The sequence below is a fragment of the Harpia harpyja genome, chromosome 7, assembly GCF_026419915.1.
Source record: "Harpia harpyja isolate bHarHar1 chromosome 7, bHarHar1 primary haplotype, whole genome shotgun sequence".
In the NCBI taxonomy this organism is placed as follows: Eukaryota; Metazoa; Chordata; class Aves; order Accipitriformes; family Accipitridae; genus Harpia; species Harpia harpyja.
In genome coordinates, this window is record NC_068946.1 from 25,885,935 (window position 1) to 25,898,762 (window position 12,828).

General features: G+C 44.2%; 1 protein-coding gene across 2 annotated transcripts in view; it reads right to left on the minus strand.

Annotated features, from left to right (window-relative positions):
- The window catches only part of SATB2 (SATB homeobox 2), a 137,880-nt gene that overhangs the window by 14,475 nt on the left and 110,577 nt on the right, over positions 1-12,828 (minus strand). For both annotated transcript variants that reach the window (XM_052793306.1, XM_052793305.1), the window contains exon 10: positions 11,921-12,118. In XM_052793306.1, coding sequence (XP_052649266.1) covers positions 11,921-12,118 — 198 coding nt within the window. The remainder of the gene's footprint in view (positions 1-11,920; positions 12,119-12,828) is intronic.

Sequence of the window (12,828 nt, forward strand, 5' to 3'; positions counted from 1 at the left end):
GCTCAAGCACTTCTATAGCTCTAGGCTGTACCACCCAAGGAACAGAAGCTCATAGCCATCTATCTACCCACTTACCTCCTTCACTGTCATATTTACAAAGAGTTGTATTGATGGGAGCTCTGAAAGAATGAAATGTAATGCAGTTTATAAAAGGAGCTGGACGTGAATCTTTCCTATCTCAAAATCCAATAAAGCTTATGATTTTTATTGCATCTGGGAGTCCTTTGGTCTATGTAATACTGATTAACAGCTTGGCCAGTAAGTTTGATAAAACCAGAAAGTACTTTCGAATATATTCTGGCCAGAGACACCTGGGAGTGAAGCCTGCATGTTACAGCTGATGGCCCCAGGGGCACACATGTACCCCGGGATTTATTCCTTGGTTCTGTTCCATCTTGCCATGGTTTTGTTCCATTCTCTCCAGAAAGAAGGACTCCAAGCCTCTCTTATCCTTGAGTCTTCCCAGAAAGGAGGCATCATCTCAAAACTATTCCCCGTCACCTTTCCAACATGCATGACCCCCCAAAATTTACAACCTGCTTCAGTCAGGGCTCTGGACTGGACTTCAATGGATCCCAAACACAGCAACGCAGCATTCTTACTCTTGATCTCATTTAAACAAGGGAACACCAGGAATAACATTACTCCAAGACAGCAATGCTTCCCCGGTGCTAATCAGGCCATTAAAAAGCCATAAGCAGTTTGACGCAGAGGGACAAAGACAACCACAGAAATGAATCAAAACCAGGGAAAAATTAGAGATTAAAAGTAATAATACTCCTTTCAGCAAACCACAGTCTGAATGCATGATAAGTGGCTAAAAGACACAATAACTGCAAGTTCTAGAGACAAAAAAATGTCTCCTGACTGAATGAAATGTAAATTAAACTCGCCCTGGTACAGAAGCATCTCCTTCACAGGACAGTACTCGCTGCCATTGGGAAATGCAGACCCGCCTGCTGCAAACGAGGGCTGCCACAGCTGACCCTCCCTGATCTTGCTTAAGGAAAACACACACACTCAAAGTCAACAGTTGGAGGGAAAGGAAGAAAAACCCAGACGCGGCAGACTTGCTAGAAGAGATTTCACTGGAGGTTCCCTTCCCAAATAAGCAGATGGTTTCCAGTTAGTCAGGGTCAGGGACTGCCCGTGTAGTTTCCTGCCTGCTTGCCTTTGTAGCTTATCTAGATCTCATCAAGATACGCAGTCTGAAAAAATTAGAATGGCTAAGTACAGAAATTAGGGAAACTGAATACAAACGAGCCTTGGTTTGCACTTGCGCGGGCGAGCAGGGGAATCTGTGCCCGCGGGTGGGGTGAACGCCACCACGCTGACCCCTCTGCCGGGCAGCCACGTCCGGCTGCGGCACATCTCATCAGCAGAGGCCGGGCCAGGTCTCGTCAATGCCGCGGTGCCTGCCCAGGCATCAAAGCCGTGCCTAACTGTATCCAGAACACTCTGGAAAACAGCTCAGCTGCTTTGAAAATAGCCCTGACACCAGCTGACAACCCTGCCTGCTTTAACAGTGGTGTCAGTGCCCACCGGCAGGCCAGCTCCACGGCGTATCCCTGTCCACGGTCGCAGCCCTCAGACACGCAGTGCAAGTCTACTTGTTTTGCAAAGCTCCGGGCAGAGCCTGGCTCTTGCAATGCTGTGCATGGGAGCAAAGCAAAAAATCCGACCGGGAACGTATGCACAAGCTACCACGTGAAAGGGGATTCTCAAATTAAACCCTGAAACCCAGATGAGATCTGAGTGAAGGACAGTTTCACTTAAAAGAAATCTCTGAGGTCAACCAGCAATTAACTGAAAGGTTCTGATTGAATACGCTATTGACTGCGCTCACATCAGACAGCTTCCTGTTTATTATACCTTATGGGCTGTCTAGGTGCCAAGACATTAAACTGTCAATAATCTATTAATACTAAACAGCTCCTCCCTCCTTACTCCCCCATGCAAATACTCTTAGGCTAAGAAACTGCACTAAAAAGATGGAAAATTTTGAAGTGAGATGGAAATAAGCTTCTTGGGGTATTTCTTTGCTTGGTTCCAGCTGAAAGTACAGCAACATTCATAAACAATATAACACACAGTCTATAACTACATGGAAAAAATTGTGTTAAAAAAAATGAGACATGATTGAGACCATATCCTGAAATCTGGCTTTCTTTTCCAAGCCATCTTTAAACAGTCTAAGTTAAATTTAATTAACAATTTACAACAAGGAGAGAGAAGTTATTTAAAGAGAGGCCTACAGGTCCTTAACATTCAGTGTCTGGGAAACAGTTGTATATAAAAAAAAAGTTTTAATGAATTTAATAGAGAAAAGCACTTTAATTAAATGCTGTCAAAGAGGATTGTATTAATGACTGCACACAAAGGAATTTAAAGCAAGCCAAGTATATTTAGCAAATAGGAAGTAGGCTTTCAGAGGCTGCAACTATTTATGTTTCTGCCATTGCAATGCATCTAGGAGATCGCGTTGCCAACTGAAAGCAGTTATGTTATTAGATATGATTTTATTTATTATGGATTATTAAAATTTTAAATGCTGCAGGGAATACATTTGTTTCACTTCTAAAATGAAAGAACAAAGGTATTTCCTGCTTGTTCAGTAAGAAGAAAAATAGAAGAGGAAATAAATAATAAATAATAATAATAACTTAGCACTTAACTAGTAAAGTGCTGTCCAGACAGATCTTTTTATGGGGCTTGTTGAGTCCTGGAATTTTAGTGTGTCTCTTTCTTTCTGCTACAACTAGATGGATTCACAGGTGCTACTGCAGCTTCCCTCAACACAGCACGGAAAGAGGAGCCAACTCTTAGTCCTCAGGGGCAGGATACAACTCCTTGTTGTATCCAGCAGTAGCACAAGGGACTTCTGTGATAGTCTGCACGTTTCAAATCTAAAAATTACCAAAATCCCAAGAAGTAAAAAGAAAGCTAGGTTGCCAAGCTTTTTGCAAGCAAGACTGAGAAGACCAAGGTTTTCCAGACCTAACCAAGAGACAGCCACACAACTCTCATAAAATCCCCTAACAACTATGGGTCTGCATTAAGCCTTTTTGCAGAACGTGCTCGCCTTCCTCAACACCCACGTGATGGGAGTTGTGGAAGGGGGCTCTTCACAATCCTCCCTGCCACCATGCCTTGGATTCAAGTGCAGCACATCAAATGGGCATGGCCTAATAAGAGCATAATGTAGAGATCCAAACCATAAATTTGAGAAAAAGCAACTAGAAAGTTCAAGGGTGTCAACATTATTTTGTACTATGATGGTACAAACAGCATAAACTAAATATAGTCCAAACTGGAAACCAAAGAATGTTTTTTGACACAAAGTTAATGAGATGGCTGTGTCTGTAATATCCAGGATACATTCTGTGACTTACCACATCCTTTTTGCCATATGTAATGGTAAGAGGTTAATAATGATTTTAGATGTTTCAAACTTCTGAATGCTCCACCAGAGGCACCTTATAAGTGCTTGTATTCCTCGGTTTCTGAGCACCAAGTCCCTTTTAAGTTAGGCACCACGATGTGAGTTAGTCCCAAATTACTGGGTTTAAAATGTATTTATTTGTACTTAAGTATAAGATTTTTACCTTCTAATCTGAAACATGAAGAAGTGAGTAGAACTGAGGGAAAAGACATTGGAAAGGAGTCACAAGAGGATACCTACTTCCTTTCACAATGTGAGTAGCATCATAAATGGCAAAGTTAGATCTAAATACATTATCTGATTTTTGTTTAAGACTTTAATAGAAGTCATGTGTGATGTGTGCTGAGAATGTAGCCTTTGTTGTTCCACAGCTAGGGATCTTGCAAACAGCTTCGCTTTGTCTGTGCCAAGATATTTTGGAATATTCTTTGAAACACTGTAAGCATAGATGACTGTGAGAAAAAATATGTGCTACTGTACTTCTGGATACTTGATGTGTGAGAATAGTGCATACACACAAAAACGTTTCCTGTTTTATCTGCAATTCTTGTAAAAGTCCATACAAACATGGAACAACATACACAGCCTACTAACCCTGAAAAAAACATATCCCTGCACATACTACGGTCTAGAAAAGTCCACACCAATGAATTTCCAAAAAGACTGGCCTGGGGCAAGGAGACTGAGCATCTATGTCCTGCTCTGTCATAGCCTAACTCCCAGCACTGCCCAGAAGCTGCATTTCCTTGGGGGATGCTGTGCAACACGGGAGGAAGAACAGCTCACTCGCTCTCAGTGATCTTTGGGGGACAAGCAGTGCAATGTGCTCTGGTAGCACAATACAATCTTGTTTCCCTCCCAATTTTTACAATTGCTTATCTGCACAGAAAGGCCAGCTGTGATGATCCAGGGCTCTAACTTTATCGTAAGATTTCTGTAAGGAGCCCCAGAATAAAATGTTGCATACGGCCTGCAGCCGATAAACATTTATGCATCTCTAAAGCCTGGTATTATCATTTATGTACAAGTGTGAGGGGCAGGGATTATTCAGGGAGCATTAAAACGAAATTAAAAAGAGCAATATTTTTAACCACAAAAATTTCCAAATGTAAATGGAAGAGAGGCTCATCTAGTGGCTTTGCAGCCTTCAAGATTGGGCTGCTGCCAGCCAGCAAGCTTCAAAGGTTATGTGAATTTAAAGAACTTTATTTAGTAATCTCGCTCTAGATGTTTGCTCATCCTCAACCTACTATGACTCTTTACAACGCTGGCAGCTTAACATTTACGAGAGGGCCAGGACTGTAAGAAATGAGGGCTAAATCTGGTCAAATTGTGTGTGAAAGGCAAAAGGGTGAGATGACAGGGGCCACAGCTACAGTGATGTCATTTGCTAAAAAGATGACCTGTCAGAGCAACATCAACGCAAACCACCACCCTGCTGATTACTGCCAAGTCTCCGCAGTGCTAAATCTGCATGTTCAGATTTTAAGTGAAGTTTCTGCCTGGAGCATCCCTGCTGCGGGAGCCAGGGCAGCCCGAGCAGAGCTGCTCTGGGCAGCCTCACACAAGCCGCCGTCTGGGCAGAACTGCCTCTGCCTCAAATGGGGCAGCATGTCCTGCATGACAGCACGCATGTCCTTGGCTCCAGGGACTGCCTCTACCTCTGCCGCGGTGTCAGTACCCTCACAGTTGTCTTTGTTGTAAGAAGATGGTGAAGAAAAACACCAGCCGTGCTCTCGGGCCTGCCTCACTTAAAAGTCCCACCTCATTCCTGCCCTGTCCTCAGTTGATCCTGGACCAAATGAAAGCTGTCCGGGAGCAGGTGGCACTGAGGTGGCCTCATGGTGCCAGGAGTCTGAACAAATACAGAAAGGATGTACTACTTTGATGAGATTAAACTTGCCACCTCAGAAAAACCCCAAACAATCCACTTTACTTGATCTCCCATTTCTAGGGTTAAATGGAATAGTACTAAACCTAAACTAATTTCAGAACAGAAGCAGTTTTGCTTTAATTGCAAGTACACTCCCTGCTATCATTTCAAGGGGAATCACAGGCTTAAAGTTAATAAAAATCAGCAGCGCTTTTCAGCCACATTAGATATCCACACTAAACAGAAACAGCTGACAAGGCGCAGTAGGCAGGTTTGGCTATAGCAGTCAAAGCTCAGCGGCTTTCCACTGCAATTGTGATAACTATCAATCACAAGAAGCTCTATCGGACACCTCAGAGTCGAATGTAAGGGGTTCATTGTCTGATATGTACTCCTGTTGCCTTTGCCAAACCTCGTGCAAGGCTCCTGAGCTACTGTGGCCCGTCAGGAAAGTGGAGTGCACCAAAAGGACAGCAAACCAGAACCCACAGCCACAGCTTTTGTTCCAAAACGCAGCGTGTCTGGCTGCAAGGCATGGGTACTGGAGCAGTATGAGAAAGCAGTTCAGAAGTGGAAGCCTTCTGAGAGTTTTGCATGTACTGCTTTCTTCGAAGAAAGAGAGCCCCTTACCCCCACCCAAGAGCAGACACACGATAAATGCAAAGTGGCATTTGCAATATATATTGCCTTCAGCTTTAATACTGCACAGAAACAGAAGTTACATAGTTTGAGATTTTTTTTCAGTGTTTTTTGAATGGTTTAGATTGAAAGGAGATACTGAAATTTACTGTTATTGTCTAATTTTGATAGGGGAGAACTCCAGATAATGTAACAACTGAGGAAGACAGATATTGTCCACTCACAAAATTCACAGATCTTGTTCTGACATGCATTTCCTCCTGTAGTTCTAAATCAAAGACAAAATAAATACTCCAGCTGCAACCCACCCAAACCAAAGCTCCGAGCTTTTTGAGTGGAATGAATAAACCTGCAATACAAGTAGCTCTGAAAGTCCATTTGGCCTTGTTGAGTACAAGTTGTTGCACTGGTCTTGACCACCCCTGTCTGAGCAGACATCACATCCAGCCATGGAATAAGGATCTGGGGGAATCAAAAAGCAGTGGGTATCCATCTATGGTCTGTCTTTTGGGTGCAGAGAAATGATCAAAACCCCAAACTATCAGGGTGCAGCCACTAAGAATGAATCACAGGGCACAGTGTCCCCACAAAAAAATTTGTCTAGATAAAACAGTAAGCACCAAAGTCAGAGAGCTAGCATGGTTTGGGAAAGTAGTTTTTGTCCAAGTCTCCCAGACAACTCAGTCCTGATTTCCAGTATGCAAAACCCCCTGCTGTAACCCACACAAACGTGGCAAAAACGCACTGTGCACATCATCCTGTAGATCGTTAAGCACACCATGTTCCCCTATGGAATAACACAGTTTTGCTTCACTCATCATCTATGATTGCCTAAGTATTATTAATTAATATTATTTTTTAAGAAAAGAAATTTTAAGTCTCACTGTTTTTTCCATCAGCATGCTATGCATTGTGTGACCCATGAACCCTAAGACAATGTTTAGAATCAGATATTTCATTAGGAAGCACTACTGTGGTGCTCATTCCCCTCTTTATTACTTCTAGAAAGAGAATATGAAATTAGTTTCATTGGATTGCCATCGCCACTTGCCTTGACCCATTTTTACGAGGGTTCCATGTTCTGCTGTTTTGTATTTCATTGTCATTTCTAAAATATTTGTTCCCTTCCACCCCTCACAAAATGACAAAATTAGTATTTCATTTACTTCTGTGGTATGTTATTTTCCGCATATTTAAAGAGAGACCACAAAGTTTGCAGTGAACACACAATACAAAAGAGCTTTCCTACAGCTTTCTGCTATGCCTTCTTTTATTTACTAATGTTCCTCCATGATTTATGATCTGAACTATTATAAATTGCCAGATTTGTCTAAATCAAAGCTTCAGAGAAAAAAAGGGTGGAGGGACGCCAGTGACAAAAGTAAGTGTATCAGAAAGCATGTGAAAACCATTCCTGTTTCTTTAAAGTCAACATTTGACTGCTCTTAAATCAATATGCACCTACCAGCTTCAGCAGATCTACCTGTCAGCTTATGCAGAAAATGAAAGGCAAGGTTTCCCTGCTCTCTGAATAGCAGGTACTTTGCTGCAGTGGTGGCTCATTACTCCAGAGAACCGGCTTATCCACCCCAACACTCCAGAGACAACAGCTTGATTCATCGTTTTCCCAAATGAGTCAGGTTTCTCTGCCCCAGCAATTAACAATGAATTAGCACTATATTAAAGTGCCAGGCAAGATGATTATTCTCTGGAGTGGTCACCTTGGACACAGCAGACGAACAGTGGGAGAAGGGAGAGAAATTAGATTTACTGTGTCCCAGCATGTCTGTAACAAACACCACATCCCTGGTTGGCAATGGGAAGCGGCTGTAAGCACTTCTCAGCATTAACACTCCAGAAAGGTCCAATGCCAGCAAACAGCCCAGGAATGGTGGGATTTAGCGAGGGATGGAAAGTAAGAGAGGGCACCCTCACCTCTGCAGAGCAGGAAGCTAAACACAGAGGCAGAGGACTGCTTGCTGCAAAGTGACTACTTTGCATGCACTCTGTCCAAGAGATCTACGCGACAGCCAGGCCAGGCCAGGTCAAAGGTCCAGACAGGATCCCACATCTGATGGTGGTGGAAGAGGATGAGAACGGGGCAAAAATATAATAATGCCTTCTGGCATACCCTCCCACCCTCCAGGAACCTGTGGCTCAGGCACTCCGTAAATTGAAGGTGGCATCCTTGTGGTACCCAGCTAGCAACGTCGTCACAGGTCTTCTCCTTAGTCCTACAGCAGCACTTGGTGATTACATCGCATTGTGCAGAACGGGAAGGAGAAAGACCCACTTAACGCACATCTGAATTTCCTTAAAAAACAAGCAAGAGGCTGTGGCAAGCTCAGCCTGCATGCACAGCAACATGTAGGTATAGCATGGATGCTCCGCAACTAGCATGTGAAGGAAAATCCACACTCCGGCACGTCCATATGGTCATACCCGAAGCTGCCAAAGAACACAGCCATGTCACAGAGCTCCACAGGGCTCACATTTTATGACTCCTCAGCACAATAACAAATAAATCAAGTGTGCGGGGAGGAATTTCTTGAGCACTGAGCCTCCACTATAGACATTTTTCATTTCAGAAACAGGAAAATATTTGATTAAATGGATTAATATATGGCTGATGGGAAAAATCTAACGGAAGAGAGAAAAAATGAAAATGTTTCTTTTTAAAGCCCTGAACGTAAAGCTAAACAGTGAGGTATAGGTTAGTACACTGAACAGAGGGTAAGAACCTGCCACAAAAGAAACAGCAATCCCTTAAACATCAAGAGCCAAGTTGTGTCCAGCTGATCTTCTACAGCACTACAACAACTGCCCCGCTGAGCCCACCCTGCCGGTAGAGGACAGAAACCATACCTGGCCTTGGGGTGATTCCCTCACCGAAGGTGTGCCCAACCCTGTAATCGGCAAGTGAACTACACAAAACCCATCACAATGAAATCTTTGCCATTTCCAAGAAGCCATACTGGGGAAAAGGCTGAAATTTATCTATCCGTTATCTTTTGCCTGGTCATGCCTCTTGTGATGACAGCCAGGATTTTCTTCCAAGTCCTTCAGTCTGACAGAGGGGTGTCCCCAGCCCAGAGAGGGCTCGATCGTGGTGGCAGGGAGCTCTGGCAGCAGCATGGGGCAGCCTGTTTTCAGGCTCTCCCAGTCTCACAGCTGGACGAGCAGGAGACTCAAGCATCAGACACAAGTTACCGTACACATGTCAAATTCATCAGAGCAGAGAGAAAGATGGGGTGGGCGGAGAGAGAGAGAGCAGAGGTGAGAGCCTCCTGCCTGCTTCGGTGTTACAGTACTGCACCTGCTGTTATTCACAGCGCTGCTACTTATATCTCCTTCAAAGGACTGTCATCTTGACATCAAGGCTGCAGGAAAGGGCTCGACTTACAGTGCACTATTCACTAGCAAAGCCTGCAAAGCAAAGTAGGTGGTGACTGCAGCTCTTGGATGTTTCCATCCCCCGCTAAAATGCAGCCAGGCACCGTGGCAGACATTCTGCACCCGCCACCGCTTTGAGGAGGAAATGAGAGTTGCTTTCCCACTTGACACTACAGGGGGAATTTCAGATAGGCAGAATGTAATTACTTGGCCTGGAGTTCAGCCAGGAGCGGAGCCCAAGACCCCTACCCTTATGTAAAGTGTCACAAAATCTCCAATGACTGCAAGTGTGAGGATCTCAGCTTTACGTCTCTGGCTGCTGTCATTGATTCTTCATGGCTAATTACCTGATAGTGACCCTTGCAGCAAAGCCAAAAAACAAACCTTGTTGCTTGAAACAATTCAAGTCCCAGAGACTAAAAACTACGCAAAATTTGCTTGGTGCAGGGTATCTTTTGACGGTAGGGAGCAGGTGGACAGCAAGCCTCCTGTGTCTTGCACTGGTAGCGTGCCACTCAGAAACCTACTGGGGTTTTTGGATGGGCAAACATAGCTTTAAAATGCAGCACCCCCAAAACACAAGCCTACTGTATCAACTATATACCCGGGTCTCCAGAGTTTTGCTGTATGTAGCTGCCAGCTGGTTCCATTTATTTTTCTTCATTTTTCATATTTTGACTGTAATAAATAATTAATCCATGGCTTTGTAACTTGCTGACAAATACAAATGCATCACATTCCAATGCAGTGTAACGTGTTACTCACAAGAGCCACCCTGCACGATGCAGAAAAGTGATGTGCAGAAGGCTTTGGAAAGTAGGCTAATCATCAAGGTCACCCACAAGAGCTCAGGGAAACTTTTTCTTCAAACTGTCCCTTAGAGGATAGTCCTACTGGCTGTGGGCACCAGAACTGGGTGAATGTGTTCAAATCTACGCAGGTCTAGTCATCTTCCCACATGTTAGCTTGGCCCTTTACCCTTTTGTGGCTCCTTGCCTCCAAGATCCCACAAACTTTTGGGAACGTGGAAGACAAAACTTGCAACATTAATTACTTGGAGCACTTCCCCTATAAAAGCTCTGAGAACCCAAACCCCAGGAAACCCCATTTTTTCTTCCAGGCAAAGACCAAATGGAAAGCAAGGAGGAAGTCGGTAGCAGAAGAGAGAAAGGAGACTGAACTAGGCAATAATTAATCTGGGTGAGACCAACGTGTTTCAGAAGGGGCAGGACTACAAGACAGAAAAACCTCCTGCCTTTGGAAAAAGGAGACTAGATAGTTGGCAGCAGTGCTAGCAGCAGCAGAACAAGAGCGGCGACAAAGAATAGGGGCTGAATGCCAAGGTTCACAGCAAGAGTAGCAAAGCAGTGCAAGCCGCCATCAAACGACAACAGGGAGAGCAAAGGTGGGAGGAGGAACTGTGAGATTATCAGAGAAACGCAGTATGGATGACTCTCTGAGAGTGGTCACGCAACGGGATCAGGTGAATGGCACTGAGCGCCAGTGGCAATCCAAAACGATGGTCTGCTGTGGAAGGCATCACCTCAGCTTTTTAGATTAAAAAAACATCTCCTGAGCCTGTCTCGACCATCAGCAGATGTCTGGGTCTGTGATATGCATCACTAGTTATTAGGAATACACAGAAGCCTGATTTTCTCTTCTGACTGAAGCTGCAACTGCAAAGATGAAAAATCTTGTAGTATTTTCACTTCATTTTCCCTACACATATTTGTATCTATTTATTTCTTATTCTGTTAAGACCTGAGACAAAGATAGAATAAAGGTGCACAAACCAAAAATTCATCCTAGTCACAAGGGTTGTAGAGAGCAGCAAAACAATCCTGAGGAGGCTGTGAAATGAAGGCCTGTTCCCCACAAAATACTCATCATGGTCATTTTAAAAGTACTTTTAATTTTCAGTGAATATATAAAAAACACCTCTCCATGTTACACTCTTCAAAATCCCTGTGTCACCCATGCATGGACAAACTTCCTCTCCTACCCTCCTACTTTTCCTGAAGTGTTAGCTGGCTCCTTTGAATGAAAGCAAATGTACGGCTGCAGTTGCCTGTTGGCCACTGTTTGAGAGTGCGTATCAGGGGTGCTCAGGTTCTGTAAGAAGGAGTGAGTGACCAAGTCCCCACTTCTGTTTTGCTTCCTAAATAACCGCACACTTCTTGCTGTTGCTGAGGAACACATTTGTACTCCTCTAAATGTCGGCAGCTTTAGACAGCTAAATTGTGTTTCAGCCACAACACAGCTACTGACACCAAGGGAGCTCCATAATATCACTACTACTGACCTTGCTGTTATCGGTGGCATGGATTATCACATCCCTTCTCTTCAACCACCAACACAAAGATGCACACACTCACACACATGCTGCAACATACACACAGTGAACTCTGAACTTGTGAGCTGTGCCTTACATGGGGCCCTACAAACAGATGAAAGCTGGTGTGTCTCAACCTGCAAAGCAGAAGGAAGCTGGAACCAGTTGCTTCTCTCTACCTCTGACAGCTGTCCATCGCCCCACCCCGCAGCCACCCTGAGAAGGAAATTAGCACTCTGACCTGCACGGGCTCAGGAGTGAGCTGGACAACATGCTGCATACGCTCACTGTGGTGATGTCTGGACTCCTCCTCGTAGATCACATCCCTCTCATGCTGGGGAAGGTTCAGGAAACGGCGAATGGTGCAGAGGTTCTCCCAAAGGGTGCGGTTTTCCGGACTTGGGTTTTCTTTCCAGCGAAGCAGCTCACACAGCCAGCCCTGCAATGGTAGGGTCAGCACGGTTAATTCACTGAGCACCGAGGAACCAGATGTGAGTGGAAGGTCAGCTAGACTTAAAGCTCCGTGCTGCCAGTTTCGCTAGTCTCATCTCACGCAGAACACCCCCTACCCTCAGCTGCCCTTTGGTCTCAACAAATTCTTGATATATAATATTTCCTGCAAGTTGGAGAAACAGATGCATCCAGCAGTGCTTAAAAGGAACCAGAAAGCACAGCCACTTGCCCCCGGTCATAATCATACCATGTTTAAAATGCTCAGATAAAAATATTTTTCCTATAGAAAACCAGAGTTGAAATAAAGGTGCATCTCCACTTCCATTTCACAGCCCCTTTATTTCTTCATCCGAGCAAGAGAAAAGGAGACATAACCCCTGAGACTTGCTAACAACCCTCATGCTAAGAGTTGCAGCTGCAGGACCAGAAATTCAACTACTACTGAAAACGTTTAAAAGAAGATACTATCAAGTAAAGACCTTTGGTGTGCTGTCACTATGTTGCATTGACTCCCCCAGCTCTGAACACCACTAAAATTGACAGCTTTAAATAATCAAATGGCCACTTAGAAGATGCAACCGCAAAGAAAGGGAATCCCCTAGTATTTAGCACGAAAGCAGCAAACAGGGTCCTGCAGAAGTTATTACAGAGATCAAGATACTAGGTGGAGGTAATTCTAAACCCAACTACAGATCA